The sequence below is a fragment of the Sitophilus oryzae genome, unplaced genomic scaffold (genome assembly GCF_002938485.1).
Source record: "Sitophilus oryzae breed Bouriz unplaced genomic scaffold, Soryzae_2.0 scaffold_1521_pilon_pilon, whole genome shotgun sequence".
Lineage (NCBI taxonomy): Eukaryota > Metazoa > Arthropoda > Insecta > Coleoptera > Curculionidae > Sitophilus > Sitophilus oryzae.
In genome coordinates this window covers 1,573,137-1,597,646 of record NW_022146194.1, presented here as the reverse complement: position 1 = coordinate 1,597,646, position 24,510 = coordinate 1,573,137, and the positions used below count along the sequence as shown (strand labels likewise).

At 33.1% G+C, this 24,510-nt stretch overlaps 1 protein-coding gene across 1 annotated transcript in view; it reads left to right on the top strand.

Moving 5' to 3' along the window:
- Positions 1-4,030: 4,030 nt before the first annotated feature.
- LOC115878738 (T-box transcription factor TBX20-like) overlaps positions 4,031-24,510 on the top strand; it is a 107,277-nt gene continuing 86,797 nt past the window's right edge. The window contains exons 1-2 of the mRNA XM_030895322.1: positions 4,031-4,273; positions 9,277-9,628. Of these exons, the coding sequence (XP_030751182.1) occupies positions 4,117-4,273; positions 9,277-9,628 (509 nt within the window). The 5' untranslated portion in view covers positions 4,031-4,116. The remainder of the gene's footprint in view (positions 4,274-9,276; positions 9,629-24,510) is intronic.

The following is a 24,510-nucleotide window of genomic DNA, read 5'->3' as shown; positions in this document are numbered from 1 at the left end:
TTAATCTGCTAAAATGACATTATATCAAGTTAAACTTCAAAATTAATAATTACTACCTTATAACAATTAGTTAATAAGGTAAAACCAAAAAGCTTCAAATTTTCTATTATGATTATTTTTAATTTGTTTGTAATTTTTACGTATGCGTTATATTTATTTATGTTATGTTCTTTAAAATCAAAGAAGCGATTGCCATATACATTACGCACATCTACAGATGTATGAGCAATACATTTATTTTTATTAGATTGTATTAAAATAGCCTCTTTTATTTTTCTTTTATAGGCTATCGCTTCTCTCATTATAATTTTGAAGTTGTTAAAATCTATAATAATTTTCTCTAAAAAAATCCTATATGGGTATTTCGCCACTGCTACATAGGATTTTTTTAGAGAGATGAACCCGCCACATTGGTATATACCAGTAGCGGCTCGTGACCCGTGGGTAGGCGACAAAATTTTAGTTGCATTTATTTGCCCCCCCCCCCCTTAATTTACATAATATTCTAGCCCACATTTTATGTAAATATATGTTATCTCTGGGTTAAAAAACATGACGTAATGATTGACATAATGTACAAGTATAGTTTTTATTAATCTATTTTATCTATTATATCTAATATTTCATAAAATAAAATTCGCAAAGATATTTGTCTTAGCCGTTTTTATTAACATATCGAATTGAAATGGCACAAAGACTTTTCTGTAATATCGGTTTTATCGTCTTCTTGCACCGAATTAAATAACGCGCTTTTTTATTTCGGATTCTTTTATTTCTGTGGCGTGTTCTGAAATACAACCGGTTATATCATTTTTAATAATTTCGGATAAGCCCGAAAAATGTTTCCAATTTGCTTTAAACGTTTTTTGATTTTTCATATAAAAGTTTTAAATGCTACGTATAATGAATCATATGAAATATCCCCTTAACGAAATGTGATATATCTCTTTATGAAATATCCGGAATATCCTCTTAACATCTAAGCCTACCGAGCCTCCACGACTTCATGCGTAGGTGACCGGAGATTTCGCCTAAGCCCCGCCTTAATATGATACAATTCCGACTTAGTCGCGTCGCTAACCGCACGATGGGTTAGACAGAGACAGAAGACTGCCGTACGTCGTGCATCGACTCTGATAGTAGGCGATGTAGAAATCGCCGAACAAAGGCACTAACAACGGCCAAAATTATTTTGTTTTCTAACGCAGCGGCACAGTCGGCGGTCACCATACGCCAGCGGTAGTGTTAATATACAAGACCACAAATATTAAAATAATATTGATTATTAAAACACACTTTCGTGTATTAACAGTATTTTTATGTATTGGCAACATTAAGAGTAAATTCTGCCAAAATCTTAGGGTAGGCGCCGCCTACCTTGCCTACCCTGACGAGCCGCCAATGGTACATACATTTTTTATAATTATTTTCTTAAAAATTATATATTTTGTTTATTCTTAAGAACATTGGTAAATGTTTGTTTTCTGAAATGTAGTACTCTTACACACATTTTAATGCAAAAGGGAATAGCGATTGTGAAAAATTCCGTAAGAGCTTTGAAAGGGCACTTTCCATTAGGGTAGAGAGTACTACTGGTGGTACTTCTTTTATCCTAATAGATACAGTAATCAAAAAATTATTAAAATTATTTTTAATCATCTGCTGATGATGCTGATATGGTTAAATCCAGTAACGTTGCAAGAGTTCTGTTTTATTTTTAAAAGAATCAAAACCTGTTTAGAAAACTAAATATTTTGGCTTCTCACAGCTTCACCAGGCCTTAAAATGCTTTAAATCTTCTTCACTACATTTATTTACGTCTATTTACCCTTTTTATTGATGGTTTTTACGTGACAAAACATATCTTCCCTTAAAAAAAGCACCATTTAAAAAAAACACCTCGTTGGTGGTATGTATTCATCGATTTTCTTATATATAGAACATAAAGCTAAGCATTCTTTTATAAGCCGCTTTAATCCTGGTGGTAAAAGATTTGAACGAGTATATGGGTATAGAAGGATATAATACCTTGTTAATTTATTATAATCTCGGACAACTGACAGCTGTGACATCTCCCACAGGATCAGTTCAGTCAGAGTTAAGTTAAAGTCATATACCATACGCTCGAAAAAAAAAACGGCGTCAAAGACGGCTGGGAATGACAATTGATGATAATTTTGGCGAGGTCAAGCCCTGGGCGTCACGTGCTTAGCCTAGACTCTTCTTTATTTTTTTAAAGGCCAGTTAGCCTTAAGAAAGTTGAGTAAAATAATTTTTAAATTTATATATTATTTTATATTACAGTATATTATTTTTTATTTTTGAATATTTAATGCTATCATGAAATATTTTTTATTCTTCGATATATGCCTTATCACAATTTTACGGGATATGATTATCCGATTCTTGTTAATTATAAAATATTTAGATTTCGATATAGGTAGTTAACTTAATTTAGCAAAGTTACGTTTTTAGTTACTAACACTTTAAAAAAAATGTATTTTCTTTGAAATATATAAAATATTAATATATCTTTTAGAGTTTTTTTATTTTTATTTTTTTTATATGAAAATATGTATTAAATTTTAAAATTCTTCAACAACTTTGTTCCTAGATTTTTCTATTTGTTGTTATTATTACAAAGTTTAGATCTTTTGTTAACGAATTCATATATTATACCTATCTATGTATAACTACCTTGTTTGGTAGTACCAGGATTGAACCTTTTTATGCAATTTATCGGAGGATTAGTTAATATTCTAAGACACACAATATTGAATTATTGATAAGAATTTTAAATATAGATCACACCAAATAAAGTCTTAGTCACGTGGCAAATTTGGCAAAAACTAGTCCATTATGAAGATTATTCTAAGCGATATTATGGGTTATTTATTTATTTATTAATTTACAACTTATAACACCACAAGTGGTAATAACAAGTAAGAAAATTTCATATATGCACAAACTAATAATCACAGAATTTACTAAAAATTACTATAGAAATAACTTTGAAAGTGGTATAATGTGCTTACCAATCAAACTTGGAATGAATTTCAATTCTCTGAATGCAATCAAGGGCAATAAAACACCTTTATTGTCACGTTTTATTTCAAAATAGTTTATCAAGGAAGCTAGAAGCTCTTTGCTTTGACTGTTTAAATGCTTCGGCATATTTTCAATGCATAATTTCAAGAAATGCAATACAAAAACTTGAAAATTTAGTTCTTAAAAGAACTGTTTGTAAACTTAAAAATACAATTAAGAAAAAATACTATGAAAATAGGCAAAAAAACAGAATTACTCACAAAGATTCAACAACAACAAAATATTATACAAAATAATTACTGACATTATGATAATTGTCAAATAATAAACGACAACGTTGCTGAACATGGCGCAATGTGACCAATATAGCGATAATAAAATTCGGTTCCAACTAATTTTTGCAGCTTTAATCTAAATAAAATAACTGTTACATTACATCATTTGCCCTATAAAGTACAATGAATAAAAATGATAATGTAATAATAAAATAAAATGATAATTAGTGTTTTATTTACATTCATAAATAATTCTCATCAAGGTTCCTATACCTACATGTCAACACACTTCTCGACAAAGACCAAAAAACAAACAACCCAAGCCATTCCAATCCACAATTTTCGATTTTTCTTCTTCCTAGAGCTACTATCACATCCATCCTCTTTCTCATACAAGAGTGGGCGGCATTGAACCTCCTGCCACAGTGGCAGCATCGGCGGCAGCAGCGTTCCCTGCCACTCGATATCAATCGGCCTCCCTGCTGTCCACATGCCACGTCGCCACCGTAACCGCGACCGCTGATTGATGGCCTCGCCCCATACCGCGCCGCCCGTCGAATCGACCACACACATTCCCCTAGGTCCCGCCCACAACACCCAATCGAAACGTCGCACCCCTCCTTTAACTCCTAGACCCCGCCCATAGGGAACGGGTCCCGTAGTGCCGGTGAACGCGGAGGGGTCAGTATATCCGTATATTCCGTGCGTATAACGTTTGATATAGGTTGGAGAAGAGACTTTTCAGTGGTTTTGGTGTGAGTTTGTGGACAGATAGTATTGAGTAGTGACAGTTATGTTGTTGGGCGCGATGCCGGAAGAGGTGATTGTGGCCGCGACGGGTAAGAGCCAGAGGGCCACGGACTTTTCTATTGCGGCTATTATGGCGAAAAATGAGAATGCGACGGATCGTGAGGATAGTGTGTTGGAGGGTAAAGAAATAGGAAATGAGGGTAAGTAACCCCAAAAAATAATGCTATAAACGTTTTTACGGTGAATTTATTTTGAATAATGCTGCAAATTTCATAAATCAACTAGTAACTCTGGATGTAAGTTTTTGCTAGGTGGATGTGTATTGTAATATGTCAAAAGGCAGTACAAAAATCTGCTTTACTTTATATATACCTTATTATAAAGATATTATTCTCTTTCATTGAAAATAATTATTGGCTACTCTGCCACTAGTTGAAAATCTACAAAATAAAAAGGTATTTTTTTTCAAACACAATTGCGTTAATCCAAATTGTTAGTGGTATTTTACTAGTAAAAGAAATTTTTTTGGCTGACAAAAAATGCTTGACTATTTAGGAGGTATATCTTCCCATCGTCCTTATTCCTCAGAAGCAAAAAGAACAAAGAAAAAACTATATAAAATATATAAATACTTCTATTCAATAACACTTTAGTTTTTCGCAGAGTTGGATATTGAAATTTTCATAAATCAACCACTAAAACACTTTTTTAAACTCTGAATTCTCTCTTTTTGTTACAAGGTTAGGTACAAGATCTATTGTACTAATTTGTGTTTCATAATGTAACACCAAATATTCTAACTTAAAATGTAGCTATACTTGAATGATGTGTTTTTCCTGAATTTTGTGTTATAATGTTCTTCTAAGTATCCAGTCAAAAAATTATCGGTTTTAATTTGTCAAAAAAAAACAACATTAAAATTAACAGATAAAACAGATTTGAATTAAGTATATATTTCAAAAATTTAAATACTTTTAATGGGGTACCATACAACTATGTATATAAAATTAAAGAAACGGTTCAAGTTTTTCTATTTGCCGCTAAAAATATTAATAAAATTTCAAGACAATTTAATTTTACAGAGAATGTTTAGAATTGTTATGTACTTTTAGAATAATATGTGTAGCAATGTGAATATGTGTGCAAAACCGTTTCATAGATCTGACTGAATAATACAATTTTCTATATCAGTACTTTTAAAATACATTCGTAAGATGTGAAATTAGTGAATCTATACATGTGTGCAAAATGTTATATTCTTTAAATATATGTATGTCTCCGTTTAGTCTGAAATGTTAGTAATTTTAAGGGAGTACAAATCCCTGTTTACAGTGATTTTGTTTAAAATTAAAAAGAAATATAATAGTCCAAGTTTCTGTATTTACTTATTATTAAATTATTATTTTAGTCATCATTTATCAAAGTATGATTCACCGTTTCTCACATATTAAATATTAACTCCATCTAATAATGCCCACCTAAAATCATTTATATTAGCAAGGATTTAAATATAATTATTCGGTAGGTAGTAAGTACCCTATGATCGGAAAAAACAGCGTCAGCGATGGCTATGAAAGAAGATCGCTGTCATTTTATATGTAAAATTATATGGGAAATGTCGTCGATCGTCAACTGAACGCCGTATTTTTTCGATCATACGGTATAAAGGCAATTATGCATTTAGTTTTCCATATCCAAATATTAGGTTTAGTTTTCAAAATATATGGAGACATTTTCATATTACTTAAATGACTTTTTAGGCATACCTACTGATAGATCAATAATTTTTTAGCCTATAGTAACTCCGATTGATTAACTTAATTTAATTTGGCATAATTTGTACATTGGTTAATAATTGGCATCTCTTTTACTCTGAATCATTATTTTGTATAATAAGAGAATTATTATATTTTCGGACTTGTTTGATTAGATAAATAACACTAACTCTTTAAATTAGATATTGATTTCTCATTGCTTCAAAATATTTTAAACACTAAATGAAAGTCTAGTCGTAGCAACTATTTTATTTATTTCTGAATACTGCAAATACTGAAATTTAAAAATTGATGCATTCAGTGTCTAGAGAATACTCTTCAAAGTGGAATTAACTAGATAAGATAATACCATTAAAAGGGGAACAAATAACTAACTCTATTTCTAATATTTTTTCCTTTCGTGTTCTTTATACTTTAAAAGTATAATTTCATTGCATAGTCTATCATAAAGCACACCTTTACATATTTGACTTTTTGGTTTTAAAGTAATAAGCATGGTATTTTTAGGGTTCCGTACCCAAAGGGTAAAAATGGGAACCCTATTACTAAGACTTCGCTGTCCGTCCGTCGGTCTGTCTGTCACAAAGGTCTATCTTATGAACCGTTATAGCTAGACAGTTGGCATTTTCACAGATAATGTATCTATGTTGCCGCTATAAGAACAAATACTAAAAACAGCATTAAATAAACGTTTATAAATAAAAAAAGTACTTTCACTAAACATTATCTTTTAAGTAAGAATGTTACATAGAATCTTTTAAGCCCTCGGTGGCCGCGTGGTTAAAGCGTTAGGACTTTACGCTGCTATGACGTTGGAGCCGTAGGCATGTTCGAATCCTAGTCAAGGCAACTTTTTTTTAATCGTTTTTTTTTAATTTTTACATATTTTTACACATTTATTTATACTTTTTACATATTAATTATTGATTAATACAGTTTTTAGTAATGCGTTTCTTCATTTCTTTTTAAATTACTTATACGCGCATTCAAAATTTCAGCTAAATCAGAAAAAAAAAGTTTATAATAATACAGTGTCTAGTGTTGTATTCGCGCGCGAGTCCGACTCGCACTTGATTTAAATATATTTTTTTAAATTCTAAAACTAATCTTAATGTTTGTGCCCTGTAGCCTCGTTATATTTCATTACAGCATTCCACAGCGTGGATATCCCAAAGTATTCTGCAACAAATTCAAACTTTATGTCAGTATACAGACACTGTTTCCACCAAATAAATGATTATGTATCCAAAACATACATAAACTGATTAAAAAAATAAGAAATTGTAAGAAGATATAATAAAAGTTGATTAGTTGATTTACTTGGTTATTTCTTTAGTTCTAAATCGTTATTTTCGAAATTTAAATAAATCCACGAGACAAACAATAAGAGAATTAGTTATTTTAATCGTCACCTGTCAAAATATGACTCCCCATTCCCAACCATCACTCCCAATTAATGTTACCACTCTCAAATCATTTGTTATTTGCCCAGAACACAATGTATCTCCAGCGACGGAACCAACTCTATCGTCACAGACATCTTGTAAACATACCTCCGTATAAATGGTACCGTAAATCATCTCGCATACCTCTCTGGTCGTACCCTTCGACCATGGGTCCCGACCGGGATCATTTACCAAACGTTTCTAGAGAAAGAGAGATGGTATCTGGGCAGTAACTTGCACAGGCTCGTGTTCGGAGTGGATCAGATTACCTAATTTGAGCGTTTAGGTGGTCTGAAGTAAGTTTTTTTTTCTCTGGGGTTCGTATGTCTGATGATCGGATGAAGAAGGTGGCGCCTAGGTGTCACTGGGTTTATGTCAACTGGAATAGTTGGAATGTTTCAGATTTAGGGTTAAACTAGAAATAATGTGATATCTGTTTTAATAAGGTTGGTTTTAGCATAGTATAAGGAAACTAGTAGCTTTACTCCTTGTCAAATCCTTTGTTCTTTTTCTGCCACTTTATATGACCTTGTTCTCGCGTCCCGTGATCACTGACGTAGCTGTATAGTCGTGGTCTATAACTAGGCAAAGTATTGTCGTGGCACTTGCCATAGTTTCACAGAGATGTATTTAAGAAAATACTATCAGTTCACAATAAAATAAATTGATTATCGAGTAAAAATTTGTTTGAAAACAGAATATTTTCACATTTCGTGTAAGTAACAATTCTATATCTGAAAATCTTCTGATAAGAAGAAATGCGGAAAAATATATAGACATATTTTTATATTATTATCTATTTCAAAGATTTTCTACAACTTTTTAGCCGACCATACCAACAGGTATGGTAAGCTATTAAGATCGGCAAAAAAAGTTTTTTAATTTCACTCAAAATGAGTTATTTGGATCATAAATGACCTAAATACAAAATATTTTCATGGTCTGTCTGTCTGTCTGTCTGCCGTCTGTAACACGATAACTCAAAAACCGCTGAACCGATTTTAACCAAATTTGGCACAAAAATACTGTGGCACCCGAGAATCTGGCCATTAGTTTTTGGTGGGGGTGGGGGGTTGGTAAGGGGGTATGGGAGGGGGTTAAAAATTAAAAAAAAACCGTAACTTCAAAATTACAGTAGCTAGTAGCGAAACGCGGTTTTCAATTTAAAATTAGGAATAATATTTGCAACAAAATTTGTAATAACATCAAAATCAGTCAAAGTCGCAGTTTTTTAGATATTCCGTGTTTCCGTAGTCCGTTTTTGAGAAAATCGTGTAGAGAACTCCAAACTCCCATCGGACGCGACTCCAGGTGGCGGATAGGGGAAATAACCGCGGACCAAGATTGAAAAAATTCGTTTACTTTGAAACTAAAAGAACTGCCTACTAACTTTTTATTAACATATTTTAGTATGGGCGGCTATACGTTCCTCCCAGCGCCATTTTTTTTAATTTAAAGAAAAAAGAGTTAAAAGTAGTAATAAGAGTTAAAGTATTACTCTTCCCCAACTCAGTGTGTATTCTATAATGTCCATAATTTGGGGTTTGTATTTCGTTTAATGTTTTGTCAATAAAAAGATGTTGGATAGCCATTTTTTATTGATAATAATTGTGGTTTATTCTCTTTTATTATTTCTCTCTGTTTGAACATAATTATTTTTGCCCTATCATATAAACTTTTTATAAACGCTTTTTTACATTTATACTGTGATTAGATAAATAATCTGAATCTGAAAATTTTGAGAATTACCACTACAGTTCTTCGCTATTTTCGTATAAATAAAAATATTTTCGTAAATCAAGCACATTTAACTATTTTGGAGATTTTCTGATAGAAATAAAACTACATCGTGATTGTAGGGTTTATTACAATTTATTTTTTCCGTGTGAATACAAAAATACTCTAAAGAAATTAGAATGGTCCGTTATTATATCTATGTATCTATAGAAATTTTCGTTTTAATTGCAATATATCTCTTTCCAGGCCCTCTTCCTACTTTCGTAGGCCCTCCCTCCGACTTAGACCCTCTTGACGATGACGAAATCGAAGTAGACGTGGAGGAATGCTCAGACACAGAGTCTCCCAGGCCTCCCAAGCAGGCCAAACTATCCCGCCGATCGCCCACAGTCTCAGATTGCGGATCAGAATTGGCTGATCCCGACAGAGACAGTCCGGACATAGTTCCGGACAAAACGCCAACTACGACACCAAAAAAACCGAAAATTCTTTGTAACTGCGAGGAGTTACTGGGCGTGGAGTGTCACTTGGAGACGAAGGATCTGTGGGATAAGTTTCACGATTTGGGGACGGAGATGATTATCACAAAGACCGGGAGGTAAGCGATTAAATTATATTTTTTATTTAAAATTGAAAATGGTGAGGTTGGAATAGAGGAACTAGATTCCTCTAAGTCCATAAATAGAGAACAGGTGTTTTATAGTGAAAAAGAAGGTTTGCTGTTAATTTTAAAAGAAGTTATTTTGCTAAAATTGAAAATGGTGGAGTGCGAGTAGTGGAACTAGATTCCTCTAAGTCTATAATCGAAGAACGTGTGTTTTGTAGTGAAAAAATTGTTACCCTTAAAGAAATATGTTGCTTAAAAATTACGATTTTGTGAAAATTGAAAACGGTGGGGTACGGGTAGTGGGATTAGATTTCTCTAAGTCTGTAAATGAGGAACAGGTGTTTTTCAATATAAAGAACGTTTCCATTAAAGGAATATTATTTACAAAAATTATAATTTTTGTTAAAATATACTAAAATGAGTTAAATGAGTTAGTTAATGTTTTTTGTGTCTCTAGTATTCAAAACAAATTCATTTCAAAACTATAGCTTGGTGTGAACCATTTTAAGCGTTCACGCTCTGCTATAGCTTACATAACAGCCTATAATATTTCGGGGTTATCTACGCACTTTTTGTATATTTACACTACATGTCCCAAAGTCGTACCGCACCGTATGGGCGTATTTATACAACGTGTTCTCCAATGAAACGCGTGGCGGTACCTCAGACCGAAAACATAAATATGTCCCCCAGTTTACGCTTCGTTGTTTTCATAAATCACGTTATATATTAATAATAATAATGGGACGCGTATGTTTATGGGTAATTACAACACAGAAGAAAAGAAATAGGAGTGTGGAGACCAATTTTATCACATTTTCTTTTGGGTAACGTAAATATTTACGTTATTCACGTGTAAAAATGCGAGTTTAGGAAACGAGTAAAGTTATAGAATCATTTTGGTGCATATTGTGAAATTTAATGACAGAAAATTGTATAAGACTTATATAAAATATATATTTTTATTTTTTCCATAGCAACTGTTAAACCTGCCTTATATCTATCAAAAATAGTAGATAAAATAGTACTTTAACCGCAAGTGTAGATTAAATGATACTTTAACAGCGAGGATAGGTTAAAAACTTTATTTATTCTCGCACGTTTTTTAATTGCTTGCATTTTTGAAAAAAACATTATGAGCCTGAATACCTATATGTTGGTAATTTACTTATTTCGTTTTGAGCCATCTCTGGCTTCAATTCAATCAGCAATCGACACGAAAGAAAATTAAAAAATATTGACTCAAAACTGACAACTAAAGAGACAGCTTTATTTATTTGTCAAATTACAAAGAAACCAACGCCAACCCAGCACAATATTTTTTCTACTCGTAATAAATTTCTTGAAATAATAATTTCTGAATATTTTTTAAAACGTAACTCGCTATGGAAAAAAATATTGTTTTATACACGACGATAAAATTGCATTCATCGTTTGTGAATTAATCTATTCGGTCGATGATAAAATACTATTTTATCGTCTTGTATAAAAAATAACTATTAGTTATCGTGAAAATATCGTTCACCGATGTTGGAAAAAAATTTGGTAAAGTTTAAGCTCTTAATATTAATATTAAGAGGCATCTCATGGTGATTTTCTATTTCCCATTTAAATGACACACGCGATTTTTTTTTAATTTTATTGCTTTCTAACCCATCAGCGTGTAGTTGTAAACATCAACACATGCTCTTGTAGGAAATTGAATGATTTTCAAAAAAGGTCTGATATGATTTTTCATTTCATTTAATCGACTCGTTTGAAAGTTATTGAAGGTGTAGCAGATTTAGTTAAGAAAAAAATTATCACCTAAAAAGCTATACTGTCCCTTGTGTACGGTAGCTTTTCATTAACAAAGCAGTCATGGGTTCGTTTGTATTTCACTGGAGGAAACCAAATTACACTAGAACTAAAAGTGTTTGGCGCCAGGCAAGATACAAAAAAAACACAGTAGTAGTTGAAAATAAATGACACTGTAAATGTCTGAAATGCATTTCGAGGTGGTTAGCGTGGTTATTTGGGGGGTGTTAATTCATTGGAAATCCTATAGGTTTAGCGCGCTTATCCTAGGTTTTACTGCGCTTATCCTAGGTTTTACCGCATTTCGGACATTTACAGTAACAACTATATTGAATCAAGGATGATTCCTAATTATTACCAGTAACGATAATTAATAATTATTGTGTTCAATAGATAAAAAATTGCTGAAGTTATCATATAAGATTTGATTTGGTTTAGACTAGTCGATTAAATGAAGAATCATATCAGACCTTTTTTGAAGACCGTTCAGTTTCCTACAAGAATATGTACCGATTTTTACAATACGCTGATTTGTTAGAACGCCCTAAAATTCCAAAAAAAATCCCGTGTTATTTATAAGAGTCCATTTCACTAGTCCGAGAAAGTAACAAAATAAGTGTTCGGCATTTAAAGTTTTATGTAAAACTGGCTAGGTATTTTTACACAAATTAAGAAAGAAATTAAAGATAAAGGATTTTACTATATTCGTATTGTAGCACATTTTTAGACAACTTCTTTATTTTTAAGATTTTGATGGTCAAATATCAAAAAAATATTCCTTATGTTTGGAATAAATTTTCTCGAAAATAAAGACATAATTTAAAATTCCGTTACAATACGGAAATAGATTGAAGTTGTGTGATTACAGTGATATATAATTCATATGGTTTTGTAACAAATTGCTCGTTATTGTATGGCAAATGCTGAAGCTCTGCAAACCTTAATCAAAGCACGTATGTTTGGAATTTTGGGTATGGCTTAACACGACAGGATCGGGTTAAGCCTTAAGGATAATTCTCGCTATACCGAGACGAGTCTGAGCCGTGCGTCGGTGAAGACACGGCCAAACATTGTCAAGTGTTATTTACACATATACATTCATGCCATGCCGAGCACGATCCGAGCTTCGCCGGAACTCGTCCGTGCTCCGTCACAGAAATGTCGGTGTACATTTTTTCTCGGATCCGCTTCGTTCCCGCCATGTTGTGGAAAGCATGTATGTAGTTTTCCTGGTGCCCCGACTGCAATCTGCAGTCATGATATAAACAAAGTACGCTTTTTATCATGTCTGTAGTAGGTAGTGAATCTTACAGCAGTATTTGATGACAGGGAATGCATAAAACTGGACAATGAAAGGATGTAATGAAGAAGATAGGTCCTTCGTCTTGCCCTTTGAGTAGGTGTTGTTCTTTCTTCATCAACTGTAATTGGTACCAATTCCACTTGCGAGAACTTTGGCATTGTTCGTATTAAATCTTCGTGTGTCTATGGGGCTGTGTTTTATAATATACTCAGAACTAATACGAGCCCCGTTATCAACTCGGTGTTGCATAAACAGAAGGCTCGGACGCGGCTCGGTGTCTACTTCACGGAACGTGCCCGGCTCAGACACGGTCCGGTGTACTGTGAATCATTCTTTAGGCAAATTTCTGAAATATAATATATATTTCCTTCAGCGACACACCCGCTTTACCCGACCCCTGAGAGCGACCCGAACAGTACAGCGTAATAGACTCTTAAATGTGAACTAGAAAATCACAATGAGACACCTCTCTCTCTTAATATTAATATTAACATCTCAAACTTTACCAGATTTTTTTTTAAGAAAATACATATTCTATATCTAGTAGGCATTTCAAATATTTTCAGCATTTCAGCATTTTGTAACTGATATCTCAAATACTTAGCTTAAAAGTACCTTGTAACTTGTATTTCAGATACTTTTTATGAGGTATCTTGTATATCTCTACTCACTACCTTCTCTAGAATTTTTTTAGTAATGTGACGTAATAAACTATTATTTTCCTACATATTTTACTACCTATTTTACTACTGGCCAACCCTGGCGAGAAGACATCTTATATCATCCAATTTTTTTCTCCGATAAACCTAAATATTTACGTTGGTCCCGTGCAACACAACGTACGCACGAACGTGTGTATGTATAAACATACGCCCACCGAAACGCGTGTGTGAACCATTATTTATAACCTTCTAACAGAAAAATCGACGTAAAATTTGAAAAACTGGAAAATTTCTGTATAGGGGGGCCTTCGAAGGAGTGAAAAAAATGAATTTATTGTGTTTTAGTCTTGTAATTAATGGTTAATTTCTAACACAGTTAATGTTTCATTAAAACCTATTTTTTCTTTTAATATTGTAAATAAAAATAATATTTTTACCTAGGTTTATATAAGTTCAAGATGAAAATGATTACATTTTTATTCAACAGAATCCAGGAAAATATAGTGTTAAGTTCGATACGAACATCATAACGAAACGGGTGTAACGTTAAGCCACGAGGCGTTAGCCGAGTGGCTTAGTTACACAAGTTTCATTAAAAAGTTCGTATCGAACGTGTATCATTCAAAATTTAATCTACGACGCGACACGAGGGACGATCCAAAGAGATTTGATTTAATTTAAAATATCAGAGATATCCTCATAAAAATTAAAATTCAAAATTATCAGGTGCCCATATTAGTCCACACCGTGGTAACCGTGCTTGTTGATTCTTTCTATTTTGACTTTGACAACTCAATTATTGATGTTCAATTTTGTGTTAAACGTTCAGTTTTAGCAAAAAGCAAAAAATAATATTAATATGGGTGATTCTGATTCTGAAAGTGTCCTTTCGGATAATGAAGGCATTGCGCAAAACGTTGTCGATTCCCTACTTCCCTAAAAGACAAACGTACGAGAAAGCCTATGTAAAACTTGAAGATTGGTGTAAAGGGAAAGGAATCAAGAATAGTAGTAAGGAAAAGGTTCCCCTAGCATATTTTGAACATCTTTCAAAACATAGGAAGGCTTCATCGCTTTGGGTATATTATTCCATGCTACGTTCAGTTATATGAAGGAAGAAAAATACAGATATTAGTAAGTACGTCCATTTAATTGCATTTCTAAAAAGAAAATCTGAAGGATTTCGGTCAAAAAAATCGAGAATTTTAAGAAAAGAAGACATAACTCGTTTTTTGTTGGAAGCCGATGATAAAACTTATTTTCTGACACAAGTTTCATTGATAGTGGGACATGCGGGAGCCTGCCGGCGCCGGCGTATTGAAGTTGACAAATCTGCAGCTGCAAAATGTTAAAGATGAAGGATAATGCATTCGTGTCATTATTCCATTTACGAAAACAAAGATATCACGAGATTTTTTTATAACGAAAGGGAATGTTGAAGGAATAAATATGGTGGAAATGGTTCGAAGATATATAGCTATGCGGCCAAGCAACACAGAGCATACTCGATTTTTTGTGGGGTACAGAAATTGCTGTTGGCATTAATACTTTAGGGAAAATGCCGTATAAAATAGCATTAGTCCTAAGTCTTCCAAATCCAAAACAATACACTGGACATTGTTTCCGTAGAACGTCATCGTCTGGAATTAATTTAACCAGTTGTACTGATATTATAATTATAGTTTACAATAAATAAACGTATTTAGGTACCTTTTTTTGCTTGTTTCTTATTTTAAAATTTGCGTGTTATTATGAATTCATAATAGACATCCAAATGACAATGTTAAATGTGTCATAATGACATTTTCGTAGATTGTATTTATACTACTCTTATAATGTAATGAAATACTATAAGCTTATAATAATTGATCTATATTAAAATATTTCTATAATAAAAAATCGGCAAAGTCTAGGATTCTTCTGTTTTTTTTTTATTCAAAATTGTTAAGTAATTAAATGCTCAAAGATTTTTTTTCTATTAAAAAAGGATAACCCAATTCTGACGTCTATAAAGCATCCAGTACAAATCTTAGTACTGCTCATAAAGGCAAAAGAGTATAATTAACACTTTTCTAACTGCCTTTAATTATCGCTTCAAATTAAACTATGTTCACTTTTAGGACATTTGCAAAGAATGAAAAATTATGAAAACTTTTTACAAGAAAAAAAATGCTATTTAATATTGATACACAGTTTTTCATCTTAAACCCAAATCTACTAAAACCAAAACACTTAATTACAAAAAAGGGCCAAAATGGCACAGATATAACTTAGAAAAGAATCGAAACAAGAGTAAAACAGATGAAAAAGAAGATGGAGAACAAGATACAGTGGAGAAAGGGTGTGATAGAGTCCTTGCTGGCAACCCTCTCCATCCAGTTACAAAGTTGTTGTAAAAATTAGGGAGCGAACGGATGCACGCTGATGCCCTTTCAATTAAGAGGAGATTTGGAAGTGGCACGCAGGGCCGGGAGGAAGGGCAAGTAAATTAATTAAATTAATCGCCCGGAAAAGGAGTAACTTCGAGTTGGAGAGGGTTTAGTCGAAGTCGGGTAAAAGCTTTAGAGATGAAAACAACCGAGTTTTTTTAATGATTTTAAGCTGCGTTTTGTTAGAACGATTTTTATTGATCGAATAAAAATATGCTTGTTAACCAAGTTTTTTGGATTTAAGTTGATCAGTTTAAACTTAGCGCCAATAAATGCAAATTTTAGTGTGAACGTAGACAGTTGAGTTCTGTATTCATTTTGGGTGTGCTAGTTTTGAGTTAACTAAAAGACGCCAAATATTTTTTTTGGTAAAAACTTGAATTTTTGATATAATCCAAAAACGAATCGTGAATTTTTTTTAATTCACCCCCGAGACGGAGTGAAATAAATAAATAAAACTATGTTTTCGAAATTTTGAAGGAACGGTTTACCGGTATTATAGGTTGGTATAGTTTTTAAACCAGAAAAAAAAATTATTTCAAAAAATTGTGGAGCATCAAATTTTACATAGAAATGATCTCTATATTTTTAGCCGACCATACCAACAGGTATGGTAGGCTATTAAGATCGGCAAAACAAAGTTTTTTCATTTCACTCAAAATTAGCTACACACACCGAAAAAGTCTAGGGATATTACAATTTTATCCAGCCATCGTCAGTAATTTTATTATTTGCATTTCTGATATAATAAAATTAAAATAAACAAATAGTTTACATGACGTATTGGAAATAAAAATGCGAAATTTATCGAATTTTTCAAATTGACCTTGATTTATATTGAACTCAAAAAAATACACACATTTTTTTTAATTCTAAACTGTGAATTAAAAAAAAAAAGATAAAACCATTTTTACTTAATAAAGGATATGGCCTCCTCTACTGTTCATTACAGCCCTACATCGTCTCTCCATACTCCTGATCAGGTTGTCGATCTCTTCTTGAGGTACAGCCTGCCAGGCTGCATTCACGGCCCGAACCAGATCCCTACGAGTTTCACGTGGCATACCCATTCTCAAAATTCTTCTTTGAACCGCGTCCCATACGTGCTCGATGGGGTTGAGGTCAGGAGATTGTGCCGGCCAGGGTAAGATGTTTAATTGATGAGCATTGATAAACTCACTTACCACTCTGGCTGTATGAGGCCGTGCATTGTCATGCATGAGAATGAAGTTTCTCCCAAAATCATTGGAATATGGTAACACGACAGGCTCAAGAATTCAATCACGATATGTGATTCCTGTTAGAAACCTTTCAAGAAAAGCGAGATCGGTTTGTCGGCCTAACTGGACTCCTCCCCAGACCATAACTGTTCCACCTTGATAAGGGTGCACTTCCTGAACCTGATCCAACCGAATAAGATTTCCCGGTTCTCTCCATACCCTGAGCCTTCTCGAATCCGGATGAATTTCAAAGCGCGACTCATCCGTGAAGGGAACATAGCCCATTGTTCATTCGACCACTGAACATGATCTTGAACCCACAAATATCGTACCTCTCGATTTCCTCTCATTAAGGGTTGAGCTCTCCAGGGGCGTCTGCTTCTTAAGTTGACCTCTCTTAATCTATTGCGAATAGTGTCAGGACTAACGGTTACATTATGTGTTTCCTGGAGAATTAAACTAAGCTCTGGTGCTGTAAGAGTCGGTCGGCGTCGAGCATTTAATTGTAAAAAATGATTTTGCTGAGGGGTAGTAATGCGATGTCGCCCTGTGTGCCTTTCAGCAACATCACCACTTTCACGGTAGCGTGCACTTAATCGCAATATTACACTTTGCGTTGTATTTAATGCTCTAGTTACGTCGATTTGGCGCATTCCAGCTTCGAGCATACCCATGGCCCTTAGCATTTCGTCTCTGTTAAGATGTCTACGCTCCATAATGTCGTTTAATACTAAACAGAGTTATTTGAATGAATTCTGGCCAGTTATCATAAAAACATAGCCAGTACAGGTTAAATTCGAACAATTAGTGCTAGGTGCTTTTTATACATTTGACAAAAAATGCACAAACACTTCTGCAAATATCCCAAATTTAGAAATAACTAGTGTGACTACTTCGTTTCAATCGAAGTAGAAAGAATCGGCCTACATGAACATTGGGTTCATTATTTAAGGTAAACGTGCATTCGTCAGTGAAACATATGTTTTTTAAAAATTCCTTATCCGTGTTTGCTCTTCCCATCATATCAAAACAAAACGCCTGCCGCCTTATTTCGTCCCCATCTCGTAGCTCTTGGTGATTTTCATATTTGAAGGAATAGTATTTATGTTTGGTTCGGTAACCAAACCGATTTTAACCAAATTTGGCACAAAAATACTCTAGCACCCAAGAATCTGGCCATTAGTTTTTGGTGGGGGTGTGGGGTTGGTAAGGGGGTATGGGGGGTTAAAAATTTTAAAAAATCGTAACTCCAAAATTACAGTAGCTAGCGAAACGCGGTTTTCATTTTCAGATTAGGAATAATATTTACAACAAAATTTGTAATAACATCAAAATTAGTCAAAGTCGCAGTTTTTGAGATAATTGAAACTAAAAGTACTGACTACCAACTTTTTATTAACATATTTTAGTATGGGCGGCTATACGTGCCTCCATACGTGCCTCCCGGCGCCAATTTTTTTTGCTCAGATCAAAATTAACCGAGATAGGGTGGCTAGAAGCTAGGGGATCATAGTAGAAATTAAAAAAAATATAAGTTGCTGAGAAATTCGTATATTTAACATTTTTATTCAATTTGCTTGGAACATTATAAGTTTTAATTAAGATTTTTTTAAATTCACCCCTAGAAGGGGTTAAGAAAAATATAAATAAAGTTTTTTTTTCAAATTTCAGAGAAACGGTATAAGGACTAATGTTTCAATAAAAGCTGTCCAACCTTTATATATGTACTGACATCTATTTCACTCCAAAATCTACCATAAACGTCAAAACATCAAATTATGTTTCTAAATGACTTAATATCCTAAAAACAGTATCGGCTAAAAGACATAATTTCATGTAATAACTGGATTACCCGAACGATAGAGACATTTAGAGATCCCAATCATATTAATAGTGCTAATAAAGGAGAAGCTAGGGTTCTACTAAAAATAAAAGCTTCCATCAAGCAAGTAAATCAAGCGGAGCTTTTAACTAATTAAAGCCCTCTGTAGGTTATTTGTGTCAAAAATGAATGAGAATAAGGTTAAGTTGGTGATTTAAAGACTTTTAGTTTACCATTTTGCCACTATGTCTTCTAAATTATTTTTAATTATTTACCCATTATATTTTGATGCAAAATTGCATTCAATATAAAGAGCAGAGTAATATGAAAAGCAGACTTTCTAGATGCAGTTTGGGGGGTCTATTTTTTCGAATAATATACAAAGAAATAGAAACTGCTACGTTTTTTGCAAGAAATTTATCGAAAAACTAGTAGAGAAAGTGGATAAAACCCATAAAAATAGTAAACCTTCATGTGAAAAATCTGGTTTTGATGATACCTGAAAAAAATTGAAAAAAACTGTTCACTGCCTTTTAAACGTGAAATTTCTCTTTATTTTTCTGCTACCACAGTCCGTATTCACAACTACTATTATTATTTCAAGGAATTTAATACGAGTAGAAAAAATATTGTGCTGGGTTGGCCTTGGTTTCTATGTAATTTGATAAATAAATAAATCTCTCTCTTTAGTTGTCAGTTTTGAGTCAATATTTTTTAATTCTCTTTCTTGTCGATTGCTGATTGAATTGGAGCCACAAATGGCAAAAATCAAAACGAAATAGTAAATTACCAATAGATATTCAGGCTGAGGCGACAAACGCCATATCCAAACTACTTCCATTTAAATCCCGAATAACTTATGAAAAGGAATACAAAAATTTTCAAAAATGGAAGCAATTAAAAAAGTGCGAGAAGAAATAAAGTTTTTAACTTATCCTCGCTGTTAAAGTATCATTTAATGTACCCTTGTGGTTAAAGTACTATTTTATCTACTATTTTTGATAGATATAAGGCAATTTTAACATTTGCTGAAAAATGCATTTAGTGAGTCTGTTCCATATACTGTATGGTCGAAAAAAAAACGGCGTCTAAGACGGCTAGGGAATGACAATCGATGATAATTTTGGCGAGGATAATCTCTAGTCGTCATTTACTAAAAATTGACATAAAACTTGTCAAAAACATCAATTAATTATAGTAAGATTAAAAAAGGATAGAGCGTTTCCAGACACATAGGTAAATCTATTTGGACAAACTCATTTTTACTCAGTATAAAAATAAATTACACTCTTCTTAAGGCCAACTAGCCAAGTAAGCGACATTAAAACATAAAGAAGAATACGGGCCAAGTAAATACCGTAGGCATGACTTCGCTAAAATTATCATCTATTTTCATTCCCCATCTATCTTTGACGTCGTTTTTTTTTCGATTGTATGATATTTGATGTATCGGTGTTGAATAATGTATAGGGTCCAAAAAATCGTTGGAAAAATAAAATTTTAGGTGTAGTCTGGTATCAAGTCCGCGGAGTCTGCCGATACTTATTCATGGTGTTGGCTCAAAATTGGCCAGCCAATCGTACCGGTTAATTAGGCCATAATAATCGCGCCAAAATTCGATATCCCAGTGGCTGTCCGTCGGTCGGCGAAAACGGCCCTAATGACAGGGCGATCGCGGCCAATTTAGCCGCGGTAATTGGCGGTGTTTAATTTTAAAACGCTTCGAAAACTGGCCGGTTATCGACGCTTTCGCCGATGCCTTTTTTTTCGCGTTTATGGGCAACTCGAAGGACCATGAAAGGTCCATGGAGGGAATACTATCTAATTTGATTTGCTAATACTGTTTAAATTTTAGAAAAAAATTGCCTACTTTTTTGTTAATTTAAAAAATGAAATAGAATAACTGTAGTTCGTATCAAATAAACTTTTAGTCACGTGATTAAGCTTGACCGGCACAGCATTGCCCACTTTTACATATTTTCTTTTAATCAAAATATTTCAGGAAACAAAAATAAATTAATTATAAATATATAAACAGTTATTATTTACATCAACAAAACTCACCTTCTTAACAGCACTTAGAGGACATAAAGGGCCATTACTACCGATTTCCCGCTGAAAATATTCTAATAAAATTGCGATGAGTTTTTTACGGCTATTAAGCTATCTTAATGAAACACTAAAAGAGGTTCTAAAAAGAACAATGTTCGACTACAAGGTCTGCTAGTAAAAAATTTAAGCTTAAAGTATCACAACATGATTCATTTAAACCAAAAACTCACAATACAAAACTAAAGTGTCAAAACGAATGACAGTGTCAGGAAATAAACAAATAAACGTGGCAACTTGACATTTTTTACAGCAGATCTACCACCTGAATCCCCAGCGGGAAATTTGGATTCCAGTCAGTCAGCCCAGCGCCGAATATGTCCATTGTTGGCAACAATGAATTCAAAAATCGCGATTACGTAACTATAAATTTAATTGGTATCGAATATACCGGGTGTTGCATCGTCAGACGGGACATAGGAAATCCCATGTAAATTTTAATGGGGTCATTTATTGGCTTCCCTAATTATTTTAGAGAATAATTCTATTTAGGTTTATTGAAGAGCACTAAAACCCACATAACAAAAGAATAACTTTAGATATTTTTGATTAGCTCGTTTACGAGTTATCGCCTATTTCTTTTTAAATATTTCTCCTTTCTTATGGCCCCGTATTTACTTATGAGCACCAGTCAAGGTAAAAGATAACTGTCAGATGAAGTTGTCATTTTAGAAATTTACCTATTTAGTGCTTTATTATTATTGGAAACTCATTCCTACATCGGATATCTTACAGATGTATTTATAAATACAAATTAATATGAATTAAAATAAAATAAAGTAATCAATTACATGGTTAATTATAGTATTATTACAATACTCAATAACTTATTAATTTAGGTACAATTCAATTGTTAGAACTTTAGGATTTAAGAAGATGTTCAAATATTCCTCCATCGACTGCTAGACAATAACCCAGGCGATCATAAAATTATTTTCTTACATTCGCTAGTTGGTAAACTGAAATTCTATTGCATTCGGCAGAAATAGCATTTTTTAACTCGTCTAGATTTGGGTATTTTTTATCCTTGTATATCCTGTTTTTTAAATGGCTTCAGAGAATCATTTGGTGAAATATCAGGAGACCTTGCTGGCCAATTTACTGTATGATTTAGGCCAATAACGTTTCCGTTAAAACTATTGTCTAAATATTCCCAACAGCCAGAGTACTATGTGCCGGGCAGGCATCCATTTGGTACCAAACTTCCTGATTTTCCCTAGCGGCATCATGTAAAGCAGGTAAAATATGATTATCGAGTAGTTCCAAATAATATTCTGCATTTAAATTTGGCGTAAGAATTAATGGCCCGATAATATTGTGTCCGAATATCCCTGCCCAAACATTTACTTTCTGTGGATATTGCGTCCTTGTTTCGACAAACCTGTGTTGGTTTTCTTTGTTCCAATATCGATAATTTTGAACATTGGGTTCATTATTTAAGGTAAACGTGCATTCGTCAGTGAAACATATGTTTTTTAAAAATTCCTTATCCGTGTTTGCTCTTCCCATCATATCAAAACAAAACGCCTGCCGCCTTATTTCGTCCCCATCTCGTAGCTCTTGGTGATTTTCATATTTGAAGGAATAGTATTTATGTCGTATCAAAATTCAAAACGCTGTAGTGTGATCTATTCCTATTTCATCGTCAAGTTTCCTTGTGCTGATCTTTCCATCGTTCTCTTCCACGCACAATAAAACTTCCAAGTCGGTATCATTTCTTGCATCTTCTCTTTGTTCCTGCCTTGCTTCACATCTGCAGTTATTTATTAGGGTACCTTTGGTCTCAAATTTCTGGATATTCCTTGCAATTGTAGATTTTCCAGGTATCGGTCTATTCGCATACAGAGCAGCAAACATGTGCGACACCTTTTGATAACTATTTCCTTGATAATATCATTTAATCATCAATACTGTTACTTCGGTAGTGTATTTCATGGCTAATATTTTCGATGTAGGTATGAGTTTTTAATAATAATAATAAAGCACTAAATAGATAAATTTCTGATATGACAACTTCATTTGACAGTTATCTTTTACCTTGACTGGTGCTCATAAGTGAATACAGGGCCATAAGAAAGGAAAAATATTTAAAATGAAATCGGCGATAACTCGTAAACGGGCTAATCAAAAATATCTAAAGTTATTCTTTTGAATGTGGGTTTTAGTGCTCTTCAATAAACCTAAATAGAATTATTCTCTAAAATAATTAGGGAAGCCAATAATTGACCCCGTTAAAATTTACATGGGATTTCCTATGTCCCGCTCGACGATGCAACACCCGGTATTTAGTAAGGAAATACAATTTCCGTTTGAAGCTTTGGTGTTGATTTTTTTAAGATATTGTAGGGGGGTGACCAAAACAAATTTGGTCAAAAAAAAACATAGTAAAATGTATGTATGAGTTGTGTAATAACTTATGGGCATAGCTTTAGCCTCGAAGTTTCTAGAGTAATCTAAGATCACCAAATTATATTCCAAAAATATTTTTGTATATGCATTAAATACACACAAATAAATCACTATGAACGGGAGTGGTTTATTTTTGAATTAAATTTTTGATACTATCTTAACTTAAAGCACCTGCTTCATATTCGGAAGATTTTAATCTTACATACGTCATATATCATACACGTCGTTTGTTGAAGGCTTTTTTCTTTTCATTTTCATTATTTTGCTCTTTCATTCTACACCTGATCCTTTCAGTTTCATTTAATATTTTATTTAATAATATAGAGTATTCAAAATATTGGATGTTTAAATTTTAAAGAAGAAATACAAATTATTAAAGAACTTTTCTGGAATTCTCAAAACTGTTACGGTAAAAAATAATTCCTGCATAACTATTGAAAAAAAATCTTAAAATTAAAAGAATTTCGGACTTCCATTGTCTTTATTTATTTTGCTTACACAATGGATGTTCGTGTCAGTAGAAGCAATGGATCCATTAGCACTGATGTATATACCGTGCTGGCAACTGTTACTTTTGGGGTCGGCATTTGCATGTGTGGAAGTAAATCGCATAGGGATCTTATTAAGTCGGAGTGAGAGAAATGCGACCGACCGACTCGACGCGCGATGGTGTGCTGTTGCGGCGTTGCCGATACGCCTTTCCCTATCAAGTAAAGTAAAATCACGATCGCAAACCGCTTATTTTTAAAAGACTTTTTTTTCAAGAAATAACTAGATAAAATCATTAGACATGTTTCTGAGCATCTGAAATGGAATTATAAGGGTATCGTTAGGGTGTCAATCTTTTTTAACGACAAAACGTCAGTAATCGCGATAATTTAAAAACTCAACTTTTTAACACATAACAGGCCATAACTCAAGAACCACTTTAGATATTGAAACTTTTTTTTGTTTTCAAGATCGGATATTTTACAAATATGTTTACATAAGAAAAATTCGATAAGGTTGTTTTTTTCATTCAAAAATTGTAAACAATCCATCCATTTACTTTTAGAGCATAGCAATTTTCAGCAATCGTGTAATTTTTTTATTGATAAAGATTTTCACATACTGTCTACAAAG